Genomic DNA, 24,469 nt, shown 5'->3' with positions numbered 1-24,469 from the left:
AGTGATTTATTAATTCTTTTTTTGTATTTACTTCAAAATGTTTATTCATTCTATGTTTTAATTTCAAAGTGTAATTGAGACATTAAACAAAGAAGGGGACTATTTAAAAAAAAATTTAACCCATATTTTTTTATTATTTATTATTTTTATATCATTGTTTTTAATTCTAATGAAAGCTGTAGTCTGAGTCTACGCACACTTCTGATATAATGCACGTGCAATACTTACGTACGTTCAGATTTACGTACGGATGTTGAAGAATACGTAACGTCAGGATGAGACGCTGCGGGCGGTGGGTGAAGGGTTTTGTGGGTCATGGAGGAGGAAGGTAAATAAAAGAGGAGCGCTGCTACTGCACACACGGCGTCTGGCTTCGGGACGGTTCGCTGGGGCAGTTTGTTCTGACACGGGTGCAGGAGCGGGACGCGGAGTGGACGGATAGACCGGAGAGGAGGGACTTGTCGGTCGGCTCCAGCAGCGGCTGTCGGCGGTGAGATGGACATCATGTTAGCCGTCTTTCATGCCTCTTCTCCGGATGCACGCTGTACGAGTGATCTCTACTGGCCCTGCAGCGGCTAGCCTAGCAGCTAACGCTAGCTATTCTCGGGATTGGAGACAGGCAGACGCTCATTATTCCTCCATTTATGTCCTTTTATTCACTTATCGGTTAATTGCCGGGCTGCTCTCTACATAAAGAGCTCATTTATCGAGCTGGTGTGACTGTTTCGGACTAAAGATACGACGCTCTCCGGGGCTTTGCACCGGTGCTCCCAGTGTGGAGGCTGCTGCCTTTAAAGTGTGCACGGTTCAGCTAAATGGCTTGTTTAAAAGTAGGACCTTCAAGCTTCAGCCACTCTTAATATTCCCAAGAGGCTTCTTTTAGATAGACTGCTGTCACTGTGGCCTTTCTGTAGCGAGTATTAATAACTAGGTGTAATCCTCTTACTTTGACCCTAATCATAATACAGCAGCTGTTTGAATCAGTAGAGATACAATAGGCCTGAATGTGCAGCCTCACCTGGAGGAGAAATGACCTGTCCACCTGTGGAATCTGGTGAAATAGACACTAGAACTCCTAGAAATCTTTGCACATGTGGATAATTATGTTTCTGATGGTTCATTGTGGGAATATTGCATACAGCTCTTAGGAGATTAGAGCTGAAGAGTAGGTCAGCATTTGTATAGTATATCATCTTTTCATGCATGCACTTTTATATATAGGTCAGTGTGGTTAACGTCCGTCTTCGGTTGGCACATCTGGACCTATTTATCTCTTGATAGTTTATATTTTATATATACTTAGAATTTTAAGAAAAATAAATCTAAAAATATGAGAATATTTCATAATATACAATGCTTTTCTATTTCTTCTTCTTTTTTTTTTTAAATCAGTGGCTGTCACAACTAAAAGATAAACACATTAAACTTTTTAGTTAACATGCTATGGGTGGAGAAATTAGTGACGATATTCTAATTTTCAGAAATGGACTCGTGTGTACCTCTGGGGAAATTAGAGATGGAGAATAGGCCAGCATGTGTAGCAGCTTGCCATCCTTTAACCCATCCACTTTATATAGGGCAGTGTGGTGAGCAGTATCAGAGATAAGACATATTCCAAACTAACAGAATGATTGACTTTTTTTTTTTATGTATTCTGTAAAGTCTTGTCTCATTAGTCATAAATATGTAGAATATTTCAAAATCCTAGTTCTCATAAAATTATATGACTTTCCTTTTTGTAATCTACAAATGCTTCAAACATTTGATTTTATATTGGTGTTGGATGCTGATGTTGTTTTTCCTTGTTGCGCTCACTGCAATGTTAAAATAAAGTATATATTTACTAGACCGAGCGAAATACATAGTGAGTGTCTGTGCCTGCTGGCCCATCATATCCTCGTTATTAATGGTTCAGTAAAAGTTGAAAAATGTTATGAAAAACAGCAGATGGAGCTCCGATTTGTTTATGTGATATGAAGCTACTTGTGCAGAATTAAAGCTTTAAGCATTTCGCCTCGCTTGGCCCACAGTCATCAGAAAATGTAAGAAACAGTTTTACAATTGACATTATTAAGGATAATCTAAAGTTCAAATTGTCATTTGAAGAAGATGCATGTCACAGGTTATGATTTTTTTTTTTTTTTTAAATTACAACTCGTTTTCCCTTTTGACATTATTGTGAACCCATTTGCAGTTCATGACCTCTCTCTGAATGCAGTGCAGTTCTCCAACAGTTTTACATCTGTTCTTTCTTTTTTCCTCCAAAGTTCTCAGGTGGTCTTATTGGGTTTGCCTCTTCCGTGTGTTGCCATGGCGATGCGGGAGTTGGTAGAGGCAGAATGTGGGGGAGCCAATCCCCTCATGAAGTTGACCGGTCACATGACCAAGGAGGGGGGTGCATGGCGGCACCGCTCAACACCTACGGTGAGTAGTTTGTTGAAATCTGTAAGTCTTCATGTTTACCTTGAAACTGTGTGTAATAACAAGAAATTGTACTTGTTTTCATCGACATCTTCTCTCTTTCAGATCCCCCCGACTCCCATTGAAATTGCAACTGAGGAGGAGGTCAGTGGTTCTTTTATTTATTAATTTTTTTATTTCCAGTCCACTTAATTTCAAGCTGAATAAGTGATATCATAGATATTTATTATTACAGAACACCTGTTTCAAATGCAGAAGTTTGATAGTTTACTATTTACTCTATGGTGGACTGGCAGCATGTCCAGGGTCTAACCTACCTTCACCTACATTCAGCTGGGACCGGCTCCAGTGACAAAGATGTCGGGATGTTCAGCTCTTGTGGCGCCAGCCTCTAAAAAGTAATCCTTATTTCACTGCAATATCATGTCTGCAATCTTTTTTTTTATTTTTTTTTAAGTTGGTGAATGAGTTCCTCCAGGAGCCCCCACGTCCCCCACACACGTTCGATATGGGTCAGCTGTTGGAGGAAATGCAGCAGATTGACCAGCAGAACTACAGACAGGCTCCACAGAGAGGTACCTTTCACTATTGCTGCAAACTAATTTCATGTATTTTCTTTAGCTCCGGGGGTTTGTCTGTGCACAAACTGCTGTCACGTTCTGAATATTTTCTGTTCCGTAGCTCCAGATGTTGCAGCGTTGGCTCTCTCTGGTGACTGGGCATCTGAGTTCCTCTCCAGTTCAGACTCAGCCCCCACACCTGGGCTCGTCTCTGCCGGCGATGCCACGGATGGCGATTGGACAAGAGAATTCATCACTGAGGCAGCAGATGCAGATTGGACGAAAGAATTTATTGCTGAGGCAGCAGGTAGCCAGAGTTTGTAGTGTTTGCTTTGTGCTTCCTCTCTTGAAATACTTGCTGTACCAAATGTACAGTTCATGTTTCTGGAGTCGTCATCAGCTTATGTTCGGTTCTTTCTGACATCAGAGCCGTTGTGCACAGGGCACATTTATCCTGCTTGAATTGCTTTGCCAACATCTTTCTTTTGTGTGCTTTCGCCTCTGCTCCAGATCCCGGTCGATGGGCAGAAGAGTATCTGGAGCAGTCTGAGGAGAAGTTGTGGTTGGGGGACCAGGGAGACAAGGAGAATGAATGGTGAGGCCAGGAGATTGTAGACGTTGAGAAAGCTCACCGAAACTATGCTGACGTAAAATGGCTTGTGTGAACGCGGGACACTTGTGGTGAGTTAAAGGACAAGAAAAACACAAGTTAGACAGGTGATAGCATATTCAAATAGAAAACCTAAACTTCAGAACAGACTCTTACTAAACAACAAGAATATGATAAAGGTTTAATCATGCCACGTCCTGTCTGAACATATTGGGCTCATCCAGTGGGAAGTGAACGCTGATGTTTTGCTCTTACTCGTGAGTTTAATGATCAACTCAGTGCTGTGGCCTCCGAACACAACGCTGCAAAGTACAACCTTTTCCCCGAATTGATTAGCTGCAGCTTTAAAATGGTGGAATAGTATACAGCTCTTGCTTGTAATCTAATCAACCCTGAAGAGTTGACGATTTATTTGTCATCGTCACAGGACAAAGGAGTATCAAGCAGGAGAGGAGTTGAGACAAACAGCCAACGAGCTCGTCTCAAAGGTTGAAGATCCCAAGTTACAAAACACAGAGGTGAGCGGCGGGTCTTTCTGAAAATCACTGACTTTTAAGATGACACGTGTCATTCTGTCTTACATGTCTGTCATGAACCATATTCTTCCTTTCTTCTTTAACATTTTTGTAGAACACAAGCACAGTGTGTTAGTTAATTATTGGAGATTTCTCTAGATGTATTTTTAACTTGTGGTAGTAGTTTGTGAAAGAGTATGGGTCTGGATAGGAACCAGCACTGTGTTAGTTTAAACGTGGTAAATGCTTCTTTTTTTTTTGTTTTGTCATTTTTTTCCCTCCCCATTGTTGTGTAGTTCCTGCGATTCATTAGGCAGATTGGCGAGGGCAGTGTGACAGTGGAGAGCAGAACAGACAAACAGCTCACAGATAAAGCTCAGGCTGAGGAGGCTCAGAACTGGGCCTCCAACCTCAACCAGGTACGAGTCACTGCCCACTGAGGAGCCGACTGTTACAAGTGCCGACACAGTGCATTAGGGGAGGCCTCCCTTTAACGTTACATTTGATGTGCTTTGTGAGTCATCCCCCCTGACACAGAGGAACATTTTCCACTAATGTAACCAAAAACAGCCACAACTCTGCCAGTAATATGAATCTCATGGCTGCACAGCATCACAGATGGAAATTGTTCCGCAAAGAGAAGACGTCTAGTTTCTAATGTGTGCAAGCAAGTTTTCATTGGAGTTACAATCTGCTTAACTTGGCCACATTATAGAAGCTTGATGAGATATTTGGCTTTTCCATACTTTTACTCCGGTCCTAACTTAATGATATTTTTGGCATATTAGTTTAAAATCTTGGCATAATCCTTTTATTTCACACTTACTCACTCTATCATTTGGTACACCTTGCTCATACTAAATTGGACCCTTTCAAAACTGCCTTCATTCTTTGTGGTAACGTTTCAGCAATTTGCTGGAAACCTTTTGAGATTTTAGTCTCTACTGACACGAGGGCATCATACAGTTCATGCATATTTGCCACCATCCACCAATCTCAAAGGATTCCAGATGACTGAAGGGGGTTTCAGTTCAGTGAGCTCACAGATATGTCATATTCATTTGAATTTAGCTTCATGACAATGTGCATGGGAGAAAGCCATAAGAGGACAGGTTCATTTTGTATACCCTCTCAGCTGTTGCTTTTAAAACAATGTGTGTTTAAAAAAAAAAAAAAAAAATGGTTTCCCAAACCTTTACAGAGCCGGACTCTTCTGAATTGTCAATGCAAGTGTGATTCAATCTGCTTTCTTCTCACAGTAGCAGAAGTCATTGAAGCAGACTCTGTGAGTTGTCCAGGTTTGGCCGACTCATCCAAACTGTGGCCTCAGTTTCCTGTTTTTAGTCTATAGGATTGACACAGGTCTGCTCTTCTACTGCCGTTACTCATCTGCTTCCAGGTTTAACCAGCTCATTTCACTGAATGTGGAGATGGTCTTTTTCATATGTTGGCTTTAATGGCTGGTTAGTTGAGTTGCTGTTGTCATTTTGAACAAGTCTGTCCATTCTTGTCATACATCGTCCTTCAAGAAAACATCTTCTTGTCCACCAAATATTGTTTCCCTCTATCTCACGCCGTCCTCTATGAATGCCAGTAGATTACATTCTAAGTCATGAAAACCACATCTTCACTCCATTCCGATGCTCAATTTGAAGGTCAGCCAACGCTGATGCTGATGTGCCATGTGATTGGATATTCACCCAGTGTGTTGTTGAACAGGTGTACCTAATGCTGTGGGGTAGTAAGTGTGTCTCTTTTCTCAAAGAGACAGAAAAAACATCTTGGAAGACTAAAATATCAATAAATAAAGATGAGACTGTGCTTCCACTTTGTGCAGTGCATGCTTAACTCTGTCATTCCTGTTTATGATGCGCTATGATAATAAAATATCCATGTCCATCTAACTTTGACATGTACTTTTCCCCCATTTTTTTGACCTGCCCTTAAACTCTCGGCTTACCATCGCCTCGATTAACAACCACCATTCATCTTTTTTTCCCACTACTTGATATTGCTCCCACTCCGCCCACCCTTCCAAAAACAAAAACCTCCTCACCAAACCGCTTCCTCCCCCTCAAAACATCGCCCCATTCCCCACCGTCACCCCCCTCGCCTCCCGCCATAGTTCCTGATGGAGACTGGGGGAGGGAGTCTTCCCTTGGAGCCCCCAGAGAGGAACAAGAAGATTGACAAAGTTAAAGCTAAACAAGCAGAGCAGTGGGCCAAAGTCGTCAGGCAGGTAGGACCTCTGTGGTCGTGGCAGCCGTAGGAATTAGATTTTTAGATGTAGTCATTATACTTTAGCCCAGCTACCAGTAGTGTACCAATAGATTTTTGTTTTGGTTCTACATGTACACTCGGCATGTATTTTCTTGCTGTTTAGTGTATTTTATACAAGACAAAAAACCCATCGGGAGTAGAATTGGGGCGACATTAGGAAAGAGCAGGAACGCCTCTTCTGACATCTTTCTGCTGTCATCTTTACGTTCTCTACATTCACCTCCCTCTATATTTTCCCAATTCAGTGGTTTCATCTTCAACTCTGATAACACTTGAATTAGCCAGCACATGCAGATGCTTGTCAACCACTGCCATTGCTCTCCATTGCCATCCAGGTGTCAGAGGAGTCAGCTGAAGCCTGGGTAGACGAGTTCGCGGCATCGGGACCGGATTTCCAACAAGCTAAAGCTGCAGTAGAGGTGAGGCAAGAATCCGACTTATCAAAACCTTAAACTCAAGGTACCGTCCTGTCACGTAAAGGTGAAAGTCCAACTTCCATAAATCTGTTAAAGGTATAGTGTGGAATATTTTAGTTCAGTATAATATGCCAAATTAAGCATAAACTATTTTATAATACTTGTATACACACCACAGATGTTTTCCAACCTTTTTTTTTGCTGCAATACATGTTCCAGCCACAAGATGGTGTCTTGATTCAGTCAAAAAAGTAACTATAGTTAGGGTTGAAGCTCTTGGCTTTGACACAGCACTGCAGTCTGTGTCATCAACTAACTCTAACCCTGTCTTTAACAATGACTTCTGAATTATAATATTAAAATATCTTATCAATATAGTCAATTTCTGTCATGATGGTGGTACTTGGAGAGCTTTTCTCAAGTGTTGCACACTGAAGTTTTTGAGAAGTACTGGTATATGTGATAAGCAGGTATACACTGTTGACCCTCTAGACTCAATCTGCATTAGTTAACCTCCAAAAGCATGCCACAGAGATTTGAAATTTTACATAATGTCCCTAAATGTATGTTACTCTTGATAAATAATTTTTAAAACACCTTACTGCTTGCTATTATCCCCAAATCAGCAATTCAACAAAGCACAGGTCAAAAATGTCTGCAACATAGCTTTATGTGTTATATGAAAAGACTTTGGAGTGATGTGTGTCTGTCTCCTGGTCAGAGCGATGTGGATTTCTGGGAGAAGCTGCAGCAGGAGTGGGAGGAAATGGCCAAGCGGGATGCAGAGAGCCATCCATGGTTGTCTGACTTCAATCAGCTACTCAGCAGTTCTTATGACAAGGTATCGCCGTCAACTTGCTCAGAAGTGGTATATGTGCAGAAATATGATCCTCTTCGCTCTTGAAGATTTGAGCATTTCTGCACATACAGCTTCGCCTGTCATCAGGTCCTGACGATTTCCAGAGTTCTGTTAGAGCCACTTACTTGAGTCTTTGTAGATGTATGGTGGAACCAGCTTTTTGTTTAAACTGCATTTTACCAAACTCGTTTGTCTCACAGGGATATCAGTTTGAGGAGGAAAACCCGTACTTGTCTCACCCGGACCCTCTGTCGGAGGGAGTGAAGAGAATGGAGGCGGGGGACATCCCTGGCGCAGTGCGCTTCTTTGAAAGTGCCGTCCAGAGGGAAGCAGAAAACCAGCTGGTGAGACTCAAAACATGTGGTTTCCTGTGAAATGGTTTAATTGATCAATCCTGCTGTCAAAAATGAGCTTACTTGCAATTCTATTCACATTTTTTTTACTAACATGAGGCGGTAGAAATTCAGCTATAGTGTGTAAGTGTTTTCTCCCATTTAATTGCAGGCATGGCAATATCTGGGAACCTGTCAGGCAGAAAATGAGCAAGAATTTGCTGCCATCAGTGCCCTCCGCAGGTCAGATATCAGAAAATGGCTACAAAACCTCTTACATGAATTCACTGCATGTTTCAGTCGCACTTCATGATCTTTATCCGAGTCTACTAATGCAAAGAAGGACTTGCCACAGGATTTTCCTGCGCATGTCTCATGTTTCCTTTGTAAATAGGCTTTTAAGATGTTTCACATTTGTTTTAATTAGACTTTTCTTTTTTCTTTTTCTTTTTTTTAAATCAATATAGTTTTTTTTTATATATATATATATATATATATATATATAAGCATGGCATTATAACATAGCTGTGGACACAACTTCCACTCTGTCAATAATAACTGCGTTGCTGTCTTCTAGGTCAAGGTTTAGTCTGTTCATGTCTTTCCTCAGGTTCAGGTACTACAGAACTGGGAATATTATTGAAAATATCATTATTCTGTCACTTTGTTTTTACAATCCTAAAATGTACACTAAATAAATTAAGATTAATGATATGAAACACACTAAAAAGTTACTGAGTTTAGATTTTCATGATTTATAGACTAATATATAAAACACAAAGACTTGTAATATTTCACTTTATATGTATATGAAATCTCTCTCTCTATATATATAATAGTTTAACATATGTAATTAAAATGAACTTTCTATTTATTGGAGATGCACTTGTAATTTGAGCCAAGAATTGTTGTCATGAAAATTGACTTATGCGTTTGGCCTCTCCATTTTCAACCAGTACTGTTGTTCCAAATAAACATTTGATAAAGGGAATAAAACCATGGTTGTTCACCAATTTGAAACCTCCCTCTCTCCACGGTTGATATTCCCTCCCTCAGGTGTATTGAGCTGAAGAACGACAACCTGACCGCCCTGATGGCGCTGGCAGTCAGCTTCACCAACGAGTCGCTGCACAGGCAGGCCTGTGAGACTCTTCGGGACTGGCTGCAGCACAATCCAAAGTACCGTTCTGTGTGGGAGCAACATGAGCGGGAAAGCCATAAAGACGGTGCCAGAGAAAGGGAGAAGGAGAAGGAAAGGGAGCGGTTTGGTTCTCTGTTGCCAGAGTGAGTGCCGCACTCGCATCAGCGCTTTTGATCAGAAAAGTATTTTCTAGACAAAGTATTAATCCGAGTATTGACTCCTTTTGTCTCTTTTTCCAACCATAGATCTTTGTTTACCGACGTCCAGTCTTTGTACCTGCGGGCGGCCAACAGTGACCCCTCCCAGGTGGACCCTCAGCTGCAGTGTGGTCTGGGAGTCCTCTTCAACCTCAGTGGAGAGTACAACAAGGCAGTGGACTGTTTCAGCGCTGCGCTCTCCGTCACTCCGCAGGTTGGAGTCGAAGCCAATGCTGAGCCCTCGGAGTCTTTGCATTGTGTGCTATTTCTGTGTCTGAGCTCTGGCGTCTCACTCTTCTTTCCCTATAAGGACTACCTGCTGTGGAACAAGCTGGGTGCCACCCTGGCCAATGGAAGTCGCTCCGAGGAGGCGGTGGCCGCCTACAGGAGAGCTCTGGAACTGCAGCCAGGGTTCGTTCGCAGTCGCTATAATTTGGGAATCAGCTGCGTTAATTTAGGAGCACATAGGTAAGTGAGCAGTTCTTTGCTGTTCCAATATATATTTGTTGTTGGTAGTACTTCTCACAGAACAGATGAATTACATCATTCTTTAATTTGAAATAACGGTTCAAAATTAAAGTTAAAATGTTCAAATGAAACTATGAGAAAGCATAGAAACGTTGTCACAGTAGTTTTCTGAGTTCACTAATCCTGCAATTTATATTTTAACAGTTGAGCCTCTCAGTATGCTAAAAAATGACAGTGAAGTTGAAGTTATTTTATGAAAAGAGACAGAAGCACTCCCTCTTTGGGAGATTTTGACAATACTAAAGCGGTAGAATCTCAATAAAAGTAAATTTCCTCATCATAGCAGTTTGAATTAGACCTTTAACTATATAATAATGTCCAGTTTTGCTTCTAAGAGAAGTTTTTATTTAACTTTCAGTTTCAAGATCATAGTTTTTTTTTTTAGTTCTGTCTTGTTTGGATGCATCATGTAAAGAGTGTCATGTAAAGAGTTGTTACTAATTGTTGTTTTTGGATACGCCGCAGGGAAACTATCATATACAAAGTGGTTGCAGTTGCACAATATTGCTGAAGTTATTCTTTTTATGCCCTTTGCTATAAAATCTAATTGAAAAAGTGTTTCTTCTAATTTATAGTTTTCTTGTTTTTTTTTGTGGTAGAATACAGTGATTCTTATTTCCACTAGGGGGCAGAGAAGTAAAAAAATCAAATTGACTGATGCTGAGAAACAGTTGTGTATTTTGGGACAACCATTGATGAAAGCTCATCTTCACCACTATAATGTTCAGGATTTTTTAATTGTTATTAAATTGTACTTCCTCTAAGCAATGAAGGCTAAAATTGTCTCAGTTTGCTACAGTGGCCTTTGACCCTGATCCTTTTAAATATTTTTTTTTTCAGTTGTTCAAGTGTTTCAGATGTAAATAATGAGTCCATCCTCCTTATACCCGTGTGTTCACAGAGAGGCAGTGGAGCACTTCCTGGAAGCTTTGTCTCTACAGCGCCAGGCTGCGGGAGACGGACCGAGCGCTGCAAGGGGCCCAGGAGGCGTTGCAGCCACAATGATGTCTGACAACATCTGGTCCACCCTGCGCATGGCCCTCAGCATGATGGGAGAAAGCTCCCTGTACGCCGTGGCGGACCAGCGAGACTTGGACACATTACTGGTTCACTTCTGCCACAGAGAGGCTGATGCCGGGACTGAATGAAGGCCGGCCAGGGGAGGGCTGATCGAGTGTGAATGTGGTCTGCTGGGAGGGGAATGTTTGGGTAACGAGGTGAAGAAGACTTGGTACAAGTGACGGTTGGGGGGGGAAAGGGAGGAAGACACTGTGAAAAATCTGCCCTATTAGACATTATCAGCATCATGTGGTCATGTGTGTTTCAATGAGTTGCAGTATTGGTCGCCTGCTGGAGCGACCCAGCCGTGTGGTTCACAGTTCTCACTATTCCTCCTTTTTGATCTGGACGCCTGCGTTGAATGAAGGTCACTTTCATTTACACGATTGTGTCCTCGAAGAAGAAGAAGAAAAAGCATGAGTCAACCCCTTCTGTATTCAGTAGCCAGTGTTGTTATGCTAGTTGTAGTTCCGACACTCGGCGCTCTCCCAGTTTCGTAACAGTCAGTACTCTCTGCGGTTATGTAGAATAAAGGTACAATATTGCTGTGACATTGAAGTGAGCGCTGCTTTTGTTTTCAGCGGTGCTCTAAAAGATGGAAGGATTATACTGGTTCAGAGTCGAAACACAAGTCAACAGTGCTACATCTCTGTTTTTGTACTTTATTTAAATTTTTAGTGATCCTTATTCTGCCAGTGCTATGGACAACCAGCGGGACTGTTACTATAATAATGAGGTATGATGGGGTTGGGTGGTGAACATTTATTGTACGTTTTAATGATTAAAATCATATAACTGTTCGAGTCATTGAGAACGATTCTTCTGGACTCTTCTTTCTCCTGATCTTTTTCATATTGCTCTTGTAAAACAATTTGCTTCATTGTAAAATAATGCTATATGCCATAATGTGTACTGTAGCATAATTGATGCACTACAATTGTTTTCAGGCTACTTATATCCTGACTGCAATGTTTAATATATTCAGCAATAAAGCTTTGATTCCAATAACTGTGTGTGATATTTATCTCCTGAATCCATGAATAAAGTGACTTTGCTGCCAAAATGTTTTTAATCAATCTGGTAATGGGTGGCAGAGGGAATTTCAGAGGTGGAAACACTTGCCAAAAAACTATTCATGTTGAATGTTTACAGTGAAAAATATATATGTCATTCTTAAGAAATGAGCTTATACATGAAGGCTTCACTATGCCGCCAGGAAATTTTTGTTCGTTTAATCTATAACTACCAGTATTTATAGCATCTTACATTACTAAATCTGTTGACAATTACATCTATGTGTAACATCAGTAGATGGATGGATTTTGTAAGGTAGACGTTGCATTGTTCAAGTACTTTCTTTATAGAGATCATATTGGCATCCAACTTCATCAAACGCTTAGTCTCTGGTACTAAAGCATTGTTATCCACTGGGCTTTTTCTTACTATAATAACTGAAGTTAAAACAGTCATATGAAAATAAAGACAAAGTCAAAAACAAAAGGAAGTCAAGATATTGAGAGAACGTTGAAAATACAAATGCAATTTTTAACTTTCTGATCCTGATCCATTATAGTGAGCAATTTCACTTTTATTGTTGCTATGAAAAAAGATAAGATGTGAATATATTAATTATTGTTCCTAATATCTTGAAACAAAGGTGGAAATATATCACTTTGACTATGAATTTAATTTAGATATAAAATTAGAAGTGATCTTAAAGCAAATCTCATAGCTGGTTCCCTTCGTGATTCACCTCCACTGATTGGTTATCCTCGGGGAGGTTTTGTGATGATTCAAAATAAAACTGGCATGAAGAGGTCAAAGGTCACTCCACATCATTTCGCCACACACAGACGAAAAACAAACGTCTCAACGTTCTGATGGGTTATCGCCTGTCGGACGTCCCGCCTCCTCCAGGCGCGCCGCACACTGGGCCAATCAGCGTGGAGGAGGCGGGTCGATACAAACGCTGATTGGTCCATTCAAAAAGCAACTCCGCCATTTAAATCTGTTAAGAGTTGCATGTTGGTCTTCCACTGTGTTGGAATAAGTGAAAGGAGGCTCACACACGCTTCTCATCCTCTGTCTTCCCTTCGCTTAAGGTAAGAAATTATTATATTACGAGAAGCTTAATTTATGTAAACGTATTTAATTACATATTTTTTGACAAAAACGATCGACTTATCGATGCAATACATAATAAAAAGTGGAAGTGTCAAGCTAACGTCCGAGACCTCAGGTCAGCTTGTAACTCCTTCATAATAACTCGTGCTGCCTGTAGCATTTTTATTCTTTAATTCATTTTAAAATAACACATCTTGGACATTAAAGCACAGATCTCATGTGGATGTGGGCTGGTTTCTTCTTGTAAACACAGACTGACTTGATTAGACAAACCTTCACTTTTATGACTCACTGTTCCTCTTTAAACTGAAGGTAGTTCTTAATAAACCAGTTTGTATATTTGACATTGTTTTCCTCTGCTGCAGAACAATTCGTAGCCAATCACGACCGTTGCTGCTCCTATTGCATTATTTACAGGTAACATTTTATTATTTATTTCACATGTATTAAACTCGAGCACAGTATTGTATGCCTTGATTGTCACTCAACAAGTGTTTTGTCATGTTTACCTGTGAGCCAGGTGTTTCTACATCGGCAACATGGGATCAAGTGAGAGCAAGATGACAGCACACGAAGAGAAAAAGGCAGAGCCGGCTGTCAAGAAGACTCAAGTCAGTCATCTCATCGATCCACGCTCTCCCTCAACTGGCATCGATCGAACACCCATTCAGGTTGAGAGATCTTGTTTGTTTACCACTACTCGACATGTAAACAAAAAGGAAATATTTTTTAAAGAGGATTAACAAATGTCTTTCTTTTTTTCATATTTAAAGTGTGATCATGTGTCCAAAATTTCTGCTGAAGTACAAACTGAGTGCCTTCCAGCATTCAGTGATCCCCGCTCTCCTTCTACTGGGATTACCCGCACCCCTGTCAGAGAAGTCATGCGAGGTAAATATTTTGTAAACATTCATTTTACAGTTTGCATTTCTCTGTTATTTTGTAAAAACAATTTTCATCCATTTATTCTTTTAGCAACAGTTGGATCCTTCGCTCGCCGCCTGGGCATGATTTTCCACCACGAAGCCAACATCAAAACTGCTGAGGGTTCTGTGAAATACATCAGCGAGTTTGTGGATGACAGCAAGGTCACTAAAGGTGAGGAGCTGGCTGCCACCAAGCCCCTCCTGCCTCCTCAACTGCCCGACAACTATGGCTCCCTAAATGAGCATGCCAAGCTCCAGGGCCCTGCTGTGACGCCCCGCGCACAGAGGGTTGACGACTTTGTTCTTCTCGAAGAGCCTCAGGTGGAGGTTGTGATAGAGGATGAAGCAGATATCCCTCTGGATGATGCTGAAGAAGCGAAGGAGTCCCCTCTTCACAAGAGGCTGAGCATGAGCCTCATTGCTTACCATGAGGGAGAAACCTCATCAAGCATCTTTGCAGAGGTGCATCGTGAAAATACCTCCTCTCCTGAGCTGATCGTAGATGTGGAGCTCCTCGGGGATGCCGTTGATCACTGTTATGCCGTTTCCTCTGTCACTGCTGAGCCAGAGTATCCTGCTGTTCCTTCTGTAGTCACAGATTCCCCTGCTCAAGTGTCTCCTGTGCAACCAGAGGAAGCACAGAAACCATTGTCCTCTGAAGTGACAGAAGAGCCGGTTTGTGAGCCGTCATTGCTTCCTGAAACTTCTCCATCAGAGCCTCCAGCAGTTTCTACGCCAGAGCTGCCGCAGGTCTCCACTGGCATCCGCTGCCCATCCTTTGACTCAAAGAGTCCAAGCCAAGTGGTCTTCAAACCACAGTGGCTGGGGAAAGGCTTTGGTGCCACTGGGATAAGAGCCAAAGGAGTGCAGGGGCTCCGAGGAAAAGGAGCCTCCTCTCCTCTCGCAGTTCGTGTGGCTGTGAAGAACGCAACTAATGAAAACAAGGGGCAATCTGGAAAACTGAAGCAGAAAGGTGTGTGCAACGTTTGTCTCCTCCTCCTATCACATTATGAGCCAGTTGTTAATGTTTCCTTTTATTAACTCTTTGAATCTAGGTACCGAAGGACGCTCCCCTCTGCAGATCCTTAAAGAAACCAACTCACCCAGGGATCAGCGTTCTCAGGTACACAAAGCAGACATTTATAAAACTATTCAGCCTCTTATTGGCTCAAAATCTCAGACTTGGCTGGAAAAAAAACCCTAATCTTAACAGAAGGAGTTAATTATTGACTGAGATACGTTCTTGTGTTTCTCACTTCAAAGATGAAGCTGAAAGTGTCGACTCCAGACAAGCAGAGGCTCGGACAGACGGAGCGCCGGGTTCTGGCAGTGTCTCTGGACAAGGAGAACAGATGAAGCGCTGCAGTAACACAAACACAGTCCGTCCTTGTTATATTCACGTTCTTTAAATGTGCTTTTTTTATGTGCAGTTTCTTTTAAACTGATTTGTGTTGTGTATATATTACTTAAAATGCTCCAAACTACAATTTCCTCTTGTGTGTTCATCTTGTAAATATAAATAAATGTATTTGCATTTATCCCTCAGGCTTTAATTTGTATTTGTATTTTGTTTTTGTCGTTTTCTTCTATAACTTTTCTTGCCAGTTTTTTACAACTTCATTTTCTGAAAGAAAAAAAAAGAAAAATTTTATGGGCTTGCATATGTCCACAAAACGAATAAAAGCCTAAAGAAGTTTTTTTGTTTGTTTGTTTTCTAAATATTGCTTATCTTTTCTTTCATACAACTGATAACAAAATTCAATGTCTAGGTCATGCTAAACCGTCTTGCTTGTCTTTTTATGTCTGCTTCATACAAATATGAGTCAGGGCGGCTGAAGATGATCCGACATTGTTGCTGCATTCAGGTACTCAACCATTTACCAACAATCAAAATTCTGAAAAGCTTCGGTGTGCTCGTGCAACGAGAGCAACTGACTAAACAAACTCTTCAATTGATTGAGGAAGTAAGTGAGACTTTGTGTAAGAAACCCAAGCACTCACAGAGACAACATGCAAACTTCACTCAGGAGTTCAAACCAGAAATGTTATTCCAGTGAGGAAACACCATTGTTCAGATTTGCGCTACATGAAATGTATTTAGAAATGAGCCCTCGAAGCTGACCTGTTGTAAGTCTGCAGTTTAAAGTTTATCTGTGGATTTGTCTTAGCTCAACTGGGTATTCTTAAAATAAACATTTTGATCATTCTTATAAAAAAAACAGACCTGGCTTGGCTAAGGAAGCAAAGTCTTTCAATTTAGTGTGAATACAGATCTATACAATTCAGAAATTATATTAAACCTTTATCTCAGTATGCCTCTTGTGAGAAAACTAAAACAGAAGCTTCAGCAGTTAAAAACACCTCAGTCTTCTCACAGAGCTACTGTATCAGGTGTGTGTGACTGAACCTACATTCAAAGAAAAACCCTGAATGTTGCCTTTTTGTATTGAGTGAAAGAATGACATAGTTAAACTCTGTGTTTCATAAATTGACACTGACGACTTGTGTAATGAAGAATCCCAAGTTTATTATGTATTATTGCTTATTTGCACAGTGTGTATCCAGAGTAGGAAAAGAGACCGTCCAAATTCTAGTAAGAGCTTGGATTCAGTTTTTCTTTATGTACACAAACTGTCATTCAAGTTTATCTGTTAGCATGCAGAGGAAAAAAGAAAGCTCCTATATACAAATTCAGATGTTCTGCTCATAAGCGCACTATAGCTGTTATCATCCATGTAACATTCACACAAAGAGTCTTGTCCTGAGACAAATGGGTCATCTTTTTTTTTTTTTTGTAAGTGCTTAGTGAACCATGACAACCATTTTATTATCCCATCTGTCACTTCAGCAGTTTACCCAAAGCACTTTTCAGGTCTAGCTACTGAGGGGTTAAGCCAAATACTCAGACCCCAAATCCTGGTAAATATTGTCCACCAATCACATACAAAACAAACACTAATGTAGACATCTGCAAACTAGAACTCCATTTCGGTTTAAATTAGAAAATGAAAAAGAAAGTAAAGTAAGCATCGAGGGAATCTAGTAAAACTAAGAACAAACAACAATCTCAAACAATAGATGCAAACGATCATATGATGTAACTTATGCTTTGATATAAAACACGGCGTAATCATAGAGTTTGCGTGACCCTACAGAGGCTGCGGCTTGACATGTATTTAATTCTATCTAATCCAGTGTGCTACCATTTCCATTTGGCAACTGTTCTCCGTGGGTGACATTTGAATTGCTGCAGTAGGTGTGCATATATTATCAATTTGAATCACAGAATAATTATCTATTGATAGGAATGACATTTTCTGAGATCCCCACCCCTTGTCCCACTTTAAAGTTCCTCCATAACGTGAGAAGAATGGTCAGGGCGCAATGTGACAAAGAGAAGAGAAACTCTTCACACCCCAACCCCTCTCCAACATTAGATTGGACTTGGCACAATTGAAACACCTTCTTCTCACCCTATGTGGCTCTTTGCCCCTCATCCCTCCCTACAACATTAATTTCTTTCAATTTATCTTCTCTATGTCCAAGGCAGGTATTATCTGCTCTCTTTCTGCACGCACACGAGGAACAGCTTCAGTTCCATATCTTGAGGAAGCTGTCCCAGGATCCTGTGCAACAGGCCATGCCGTCAGAAGATACTCCAATGCAGCTGACTCTGTTGTCATGACCAGCCAGAACTCCTGAACAAAAACGAACGCAACGCAGGATGAAGAAAATGTCATAGATCATCATGTGTGAGGAATTGCACTTCAAAACCTGGGCCGCTATTTACTCACCCACTCTCTCGGCTTTGAGAGCATCCCAGATGTTGACATTGAAGTCGTCGTAGCCAGCCAGTAACAGGCGTCCAGACAGAGACGGAGCCAGGGAGGTCACGCCGCACATGATGCTGGAGTCCTGGTAAGTAATGAGGTCCTGGTCAGCTCGCAGGTCATACAGTTTGCAGGTGGCGTCGTCTGATCCCGTTATCACCGCGTTGCCATTGGGAAAGAACTGGAAGAAAGATAAGAGGTCAGAAACTACAAATTGCTGGAGCCCAAACACAGAAGAGACGTAAATGGAAATCTTCTCACCCCAATAGCGTTGATGTCGCTCTCGTGGCCTCCAAAGGTCTGTCTGCATGTCGCCTCCCTGATGTCCCACAGCTTGGCCGTAAAGTCGCATGCCCCTGAGATGAAGAACTTGAAGTCCGGAGACACAGCCAGAGACATGCAGTCTCCCTGGTGTCCTGCAAAAACTGTCTTTTGGGTCCCCGTCTCTATGTCCCATAGTACGCTAGAAGAAGCAGGGCCAGGGACAAGATGTGTTTTAGTATTGAGTACATGTTGCAATGTCATTGTTTTCATATAGTACACATTGAATTCTTACCAAGTACAGTCTCCTGAGCTGGTTATGATCTCACTGTCGCTGAGGAAACGACAGCAGGACAGGTAACCTGAGCAACCACAAAAATACCAGATGAGGGCCGTCAACACAAAATGCAAGTGTCACCAAGACGTATGTATCATCTGAATGCTGTGTTATCCTACCTGTGTGTGCCGCCAGCTCACGCATCACCTTCACATTCCCGTCTTTGCCCTTGAGGTTGTAGATGGAGCACATGTTGTCGAGACCGCCACAGGCCACCAGATTTCCTGAAGGTGCGTAGGCACAGGTCATCACCCATGATGACTTCAAGGGGATGGCATTCACCTGGGCACACACAGAAAACAGAGACACTTGTCTTCAAAAATGCAGACTCTTAACATTTTGATAGATAAAATCAACAAGATTTGCAAAGCTCAGGAGCTTGAACGCATGAAATCTCAGGTATATGAACAAATCATGTTTTTCATCTGTCTGTTTCCAGTTAGTCATATTAATGACACACATGTCCTTTCATTCTTACCTTGTTTGTTGTGATACTGTCCCACACAATGAGCTTTCCATCTTGTGAAGCACTGACGCACAGCCTGGTGGATGACGAGGACACAGTATATTAATAACAGGCTATGTCTTCCTATTAATTCAACCATGGTAAAGCAAAGTCTTTTCATAACAAATCAGGGTTTGGCTCCCTTAACTTTACTTTCACTTTTGCAAAAAAAAAAAAAAAAAGAAATCCTATCAGTATGTCAATGATGAACAGTGAATAATCTATTACATCTGTATATAAAACAAAATATTCTGTATTTACTTTGAATCAGTGGACCAGTGCATTGCATAAATCTTGGCAAGGTGACCCCTTAGTGTTTTCCTGGTCTTCAACTGGACACGCCCTACCACAGTGATTGAAGCTGCAGCTTCCTGCAGTGTGCTGTCCTGAACAGCTTTCCGGGCTGCCTGGGGAGAAAACACAACCAAAGCAGGTCAACACCAGCAAATAAAACACAGTGCAGCTAAAAGTAACATTAAACATAGTCATACTGCCACTCTGATGTACTATGAATTTAAATGGATGGGGCCTACTGACTGTGATCTGGTCTTTGAGGCTGTCTGCCTCCTTTCGCAATTGCTCCATTTCACCCATGGCAATGGTTGTTAGGCACTGTCACCAACTGAAGACGAGGAGAGATGGCAGGACAGCCAGTTATCCTGAAATAAGGAGGAGAAGTGGAGAAACAACAAATACAGAGATGAGTCACCAAGAAATACCAGCAAAAGTTGTGATTCTTACCTTTATTTCCCAGCTGCAGCCCCGCCTGCACTACATCTCCATGCTGCAGTTTTACCTGCGCCACTTTAAAGTGGATGTCCTGCCCTGCTCAAATCTCCAAGTAAGTGCTATTTTGCAAGTCAAACTGGCCCTCGTCTACTTTGCAAAGTTTCGTAAATGTGTACAAACGCTCAGTGAAAGCCACAGGACACACCTACTCAGGAATATGTGTGTGTGTGTGTGTGTGTGTGTGTGTGTGTGTGTGTGTGTGTGTGTGTGTGTGTGTGTGTGTGTGTGTGTACACAGACAAAAGTTGACTGTATGATTATTCCGGAGTGACATTAGCAGAGAAAGTTTGCTCTTCAGATGATGTGACAGTTGTCGGGAGACGTCCTCACCCTGAAGGTACACACAAACCAGTATGTCCTGTAATAATGTCACGTGTATCAGCTCCCAGCCAGTTGCCTCTCACTTAGCACTGATCATTGGAGCTTGTGCCATTTAACACTCAAGTGAGCGCTCACCTAATGTTGATGGCTATTAAATTTTGTACTGTCGTGATTAAATGTGCAATGTTTAGCAGTGAACCAATCACCTAATGGTCAAGCTCACACAGTGTGACAAATGTAATCAACACACATGTGAAAAGGCGGTAGCAATCTCAAAAAGAAAAAAACAAAACGACCTCCCCAGAGTCGTTCAAATAAGAAAGCGTGACACATCACACTCATGGTAAAGTACCACAACATAACCAACCTTAACAAACACCACTTCTCCTTCTTTTTTGCCCATGTGGACATTACACCTTTAATCTCTTCCAGCGAAGCAACTATTTGTCTTGGTGTTATTGCCTTCATCTTACCTTGGATACTGGAAGAAGCGAGTGCTCGTTGGTTTTATCTTCAGCGTCCCTGCAGCAGTCCTTGTCTCCTTGTCATTCACTATTTGAATGAGTGTCCCTGTCAAACCACCCAGTGAATTTGCCTCTAATTTGTTTGACGTGAAAAGGAGAGGAAGGGAGAGAATGAGGGAGTGACTCTGTGTAAGAATTGATTTAATAGTTTGCACTGGGCTCTATCTGTAATGCTACAGTAAATAGATGTTTGGGTGAATAAGCCAAAATAAAGATGAAATGCTGATCCAAGGCGGTGCAGTAGTCCTGAACACCGCAGCAGCTTCGGTGTGGGCGTGCCGCATCACACGGCTGATGTCCAGACCTTCCCTGAAGTTTAGAGGATTTTAGGTCTTTATTCCAGATGTGGAAATTGTTTCAATAGTGAGTGCTGTAATGAATGCCTAAGTGTTTTAGTTGCACTATTACCCTTTTGCCATTCTGTTCCTGGGACCCTACCACCGTTCCGTGTGATTAAATGACTGCGAAGGGGGGCTGGTAGAGAGTGAAGTGCATTATCACAGCCGGAGAGAGAAGGAAGCAGAGGGATGGGGGGAGAGGGAGTTAAAGGGGGTGGAGGGTAAGAGGCGAGGCAGGAGAGTGAGTTTTAAATCCTACTGGCTGAGATTTTAAGGGAAGCCTTTTGAATCAAATCTGCTCTCATCCGATTACTGACTGCTCTTTGCATCTGGATAAGAGATGGAGAAAAGGATGGGGGGGCAGATAGTGAGATGAGAATAGGGAGGGGGCAGATGGAGGTGGAGTGGGAGAAGGTGGGAGGTGGGACTCGACCAATGAGCCTGAACCGACGCTGTGGCTTAGTTTGCACCTTCAGCCCAACAATACTGAACAAGTCTGATGTTCAATGGTGGGAAGTGACACTCTGTACAACAACAGTTCTATTTGCTGACGCTTTATATTTACTTTACATTATGTAAAAGCTGGTTTACCCAGAGCGAACACACTGTGGGAGTCAATGTAACCTTGAGATGACACACATATGGAAAGTTTGAGCTGCACCTGTCATTACAAGGTAGCTATGAAATGATAGATTTGGGTGGCTTGAGTAATGCTGAGTAATAATAAGACAGAGTTGGATAGATTGTACTGTATTTTTATTTGACGTTTGCACCAAATTAGTAATTTCTGCAGATATTTACCATAATGTCAAGATCACTGATCTTAACATATCTTTTCCATTTCAAACCTTTTATTGATCAAAAGTCTCTATGACGTTCTTGAACCTTAAGGGTGTCACAATATACCATACAGGTAATATTTTATTACATTTTTCCGATTATGCATGTTGAATCTATATCGTCATCCATTCATTTCTGTTTTTGAAAGTGTAAACAGCCATTTTTACTTTGATGCCGGGATTATTGCATCTCAAAATGCAACACAGATTTATCATGCAGATTATGTTCAACAGTTCGACAACAAAAGGATTTTTACTCAGATTATTGATCAAACAAAACCAGCACACGATGCTGATCCCTTCTAAATCTCTTTGAATGAGGGTTAAAATAAAGAAAAGATAAAACACAAATAAATGTGTTTCAAAATCACTTTTGGCATCTCCCGAGTTGACATTCTTGCACAGTTTCCTGCCTTAATTTGCAGTACAGCACACTGCGACAGCATGGTATGTTTCGGGGAAAAGTTTTCTTTACCACAGTGTAAGAAAAGAAAACAGTGACAACTGTTAAATGTGTTACTGATAACTGTGACTCCAGCACTGACCCCTGTTATATTGGACCCTGACAGTGTGATCCTGAGCAGCATCACACTGCTGCACAGGGACAAAACTACAACAAAGTGTGTTAACGGAATCATATGACCATCCACTCACCCCAAAAAAATGAGACTCCTGTCAAGGTGTTCTCCTAGATCTCTATTCGCTCTTCTTCAGCGGTCTCCTTTGGGTTGTGCTCATAAGTTCAGCCCGCCTGTTGCCACGCTCTCCTCCACTCATTCACTTTTGGTATCAAACACAGTGTGCTACTCCTCCGTCACTCACTCTGTCCACTGCTCCTATGAGGAACAGATGAGGATTGGAGGGATGAAGGGAGATCAGTGATGAGGGGATAAACCCTGGGATGGACAGAAAGAGGGGCGGGTGTGTGTGTGTGTGTGTGTGTGTGTGTGTGTGTGGGGGGGTGCAGTGGGGTGAGGTGGAAGCAGGAGAGACAGAAAGGGAAGCCAAACAAGGTGCAGAGCATGGCTGCGGGGTCACAAGACATGAGCCGGGGTGAATCCAAATCAAAAACCAAGAGATGGAAATCATGGAGGGGAGGGGTAAGAGGATAAATAGAGGACCTGGGAACATGGCTTTTTATGGTGCTGAGGTAGTCTTTTAAAGATCTTTCACTGAAAGGAGGGTTTTGTGTTTTGTAAACCTGAAGTGAAGCTAATATTAGAAAGTTTACAGGGCAGATGCGGAGATTTGCAGAGCTGAGATCTGACTTTGTTAATGGAAACCATCGAAAATTCACACCATGCAACTATATCATCCCACCATGGGCCTAAAATGACATTTAAAGTAACATTCGTCATTTCCGACTTAGTGTCTCACCTGCTTTACCCCTGTAGGGTCACTCTGGTTATTTGAAGCTCTGGTGGGACATCTGTATTAAAAACCCTGGATCCTCCACCTTGTAATTGTTGGTTGAGAGTGTACGCGCCACAGCTGTTGTACATTATCTAACAGTAAATCACCTGTATTAGTTATGAAACAGCATCACTTGCACTTGTTATAATGAGATGGCATCGTCCGTAAGGAGGCTGGCTCTGTGAGCCCACATTGAACATAAAAGGCCAGAGATGAAGCGACCAAGAAGGAAGCTTGTTTTAGATTGTTACAGAAGTTCTGGCATCAATCATGATGGTCAGATGAGTGTTTCTATATGTACGAATGATCAAGAACATTATTAGTAATACATATGCTTTATATCACAGAACAACACTTATGGTATGTTCCAAGTAGTTGTATGTGATGCTCACCATTGGAGCTGTTGATTTAGTGTTGTCTGATCCCAGCCCTGTAAGGTCACTGCCATACATGTCTTTCAAGTGTGGCTTGTTCTCGGACTCTCTGCAGAGCTTCACGAGGGAGCCTTTATTATTTCAGGTGTTGAAGCAGTAAAACATCCCAAACATGACTCACACCAGGTTTGGACTCTTCTCTTATGCTGCAACATTGGAGTACTGGACTTTTTTAATGTATATACAGAGGATGAAATAGATCCAAATGATTAATTGCATGTATTCATTGATTTTTATGGTATACCACCATGTTCCAATTTGCTTAAAGTAACTTACAATTATCAGTAAACTGAATCAATGAAAGCTTATTCAGCATGTTTTTATTTCTCTATATACACTTTGTAATCGTTCCCAAACAAATTGGTTTTATCATTTAAAACGGAAACATTTTGTCCCAGAGTTGACATCCACCTCAGTTCTCAGACACAACTAACCTTTCATTCAGTGTTTTACTAATATTTACTCATGTGCACAGCACATCTTGTCCATGACATTGCTAGTATTTACACTGGAAACCTCTAAATAATTTATTAATAAAACATTACATTTCAAAATCATAGGAGCATTGTTCTGTTGTCGTGAAGGTTGTTAGAAAGCTGTAATGTAAGTGAAGTGCCTTACATGATCAAACACATTGATATATACTTATTGAACAAAAACAACAAATATCTCGCTTTTTAAAAAAATACTAACAATGGGGAAAAAAACCCAAAACAAAAACCAGACTTTCTTTTTTTTACTGATACTGCTTTTTGAAAAGTGTTTATTTTAATGACACTTTTCCACTTTAAACACACATTTAAAAGTGAAAAGAAAGAAATATTTTAGCTCTTGGGGAAATGTAAATCATTAAACTTGTCTTTACAAAACACTTAGTGATGGTGATGAGAACATCCTGTAACAAGATGGCC

General features: G+C 41.4%; 3 protein-coding genes across 8 annotated transcripts; 2 read left to right on the top strand and 1 right to left on the bottom strand.

Moving 5' to 3' along the window:
- The first annotated feature begins 279 nt into the window (after nt 1–279).
- On the top strand, nt 280–11,977 carry pex5 (peroxisomal biogenesis factor 5). 4 transcript variants are annotated; one of them, XM_080471766.1, is made up of 17 exons: nt 280–490; nt 2,268–2,424; nt 2,527–2,565; nt 2,879–2,996; nt 3,103–3,288; nt 3,492–3,576; nt 4,019–4,109; nt 4,403–4,525; nt 6,232–6,345; nt 6,722–6,805; nt 7,524–7,643; nt 7,862–8,005; nt 8,166–8,236; nt 9,050–9,277; nt 9,380–9,545; nt 9,642–9,799; nt 10,761–11,977. In XM_080471766.1, exons 2-17 carry the CDS (start codon nt 2,311–2,313, stop codon nt 11,005–11,007), a joined length of 2,088 nt encoding a protein of 695 aa, XP_080327892.1. In that variant the 5' UTR covers nt 280–490; nt 2,268–2,310; the 3' UTR covers nt 11,008–11,977. The 4 variants fall into 4 exon arrangements, with proteins under 4 accessions (XP_080327892.1, XP_080327894.1, XP_080327893.1 ...); XM_080471768.1 differs by lacking the exon at nt 4,403–4,525; XM_080471767.1 differs by lacking the exon at nt 6,232–6,345.
- Nucleotides 11,978–12,931: 954 nt separating this feature from the next.
- Nucleotides 12,932–15,662, top strand: cdca3 (cell division cycle associated 3). The gene is made up of 8 exons (XM_080471206.1): nt 12,932–13,020; nt 13,408–13,459; nt 13,563–13,713; nt 13,816–13,933; nt 14,018–14,941; nt 15,024–15,091; nt 15,232–15,347; nt 15,574–15,662. The coding sequence occupies exons 3-7, from the start codon at nt 13,582–13,584 to the stop codon at nt 15,322–15,324; spliced, it is 1,335 nt and encodes a 444-aa protein (XP_080327332.1). The 5' UTR covers nt 12,932–13,020; nt 13,408–13,459; nt 13,563–13,581; the 3' UTR covers nt 15,325–15,347; nt 15,574–15,662.
- Nucleotides 15,663–16,476: 814 nt separating this feature from the next.
- gnb3a (guanine nucleotide binding protein (G protein), beta polypeptide 3a) lies at nt 16,477–22,566 on the bottom strand. 3 transcript variants are annotated; one of them, XM_080470889.1, is made up of 9 exons: nt 22,366–22,566; nt 19,439–19,560; nt 19,163–19,308; nt 18,875–18,938; nt 18,516–18,678; nt 18,355–18,421; nt 18,060–18,261; nt 17,763–17,979; nt 16,477–17,666 (listed from the first exon to the last, which is right to left on the bottom strand). In XM_080470889.1, exons 2-9 carry the CDS (start codon nt 19,493–19,495, stop codon nt 17,560–17,562), a joined length of 1,023 nt encoding a protein of 340 aa, XP_080327015.1. In that variant the 5' UTR covers nt 19,496–19,560; nt 22,366–22,566; the 3' UTR covers nt 16,477–17,559. The 3 variants fall into 3 exon arrangements, with proteins under 3 accessions (XP_080327015.1, XP_080327013.1, XP_080327014.1); XM_080470887.1 differs by lacking the exon at nt 22,366–22,566 and adding an exon at nt 20,484–20,937; XM_080470888.1 differs by lacking the exon at nt 22,366–22,566 and adding an exon at nt 19,643–19,940.
- Nucleotides 22,567–24,469: the final 1,903 nt, after the last annotated feature.

This window comes from Lipophrys pholis (assembly GCF_963383615.2).
Source record: "Lipophrys pholis genome assembly, chromosome: 9".
In the NCBI taxonomy this organism is placed as follows: domain Eukaryota; kingdom Metazoa; phylum Chordata; class Actinopteri; order Blenniiformes; family Blenniidae; genus Lipophrys; species Lipophrys pholis.
Note: the sequence above shows the minus strand (reverse complement) of the source record. Positions and strands in the feature narration are given on the sequence as shown.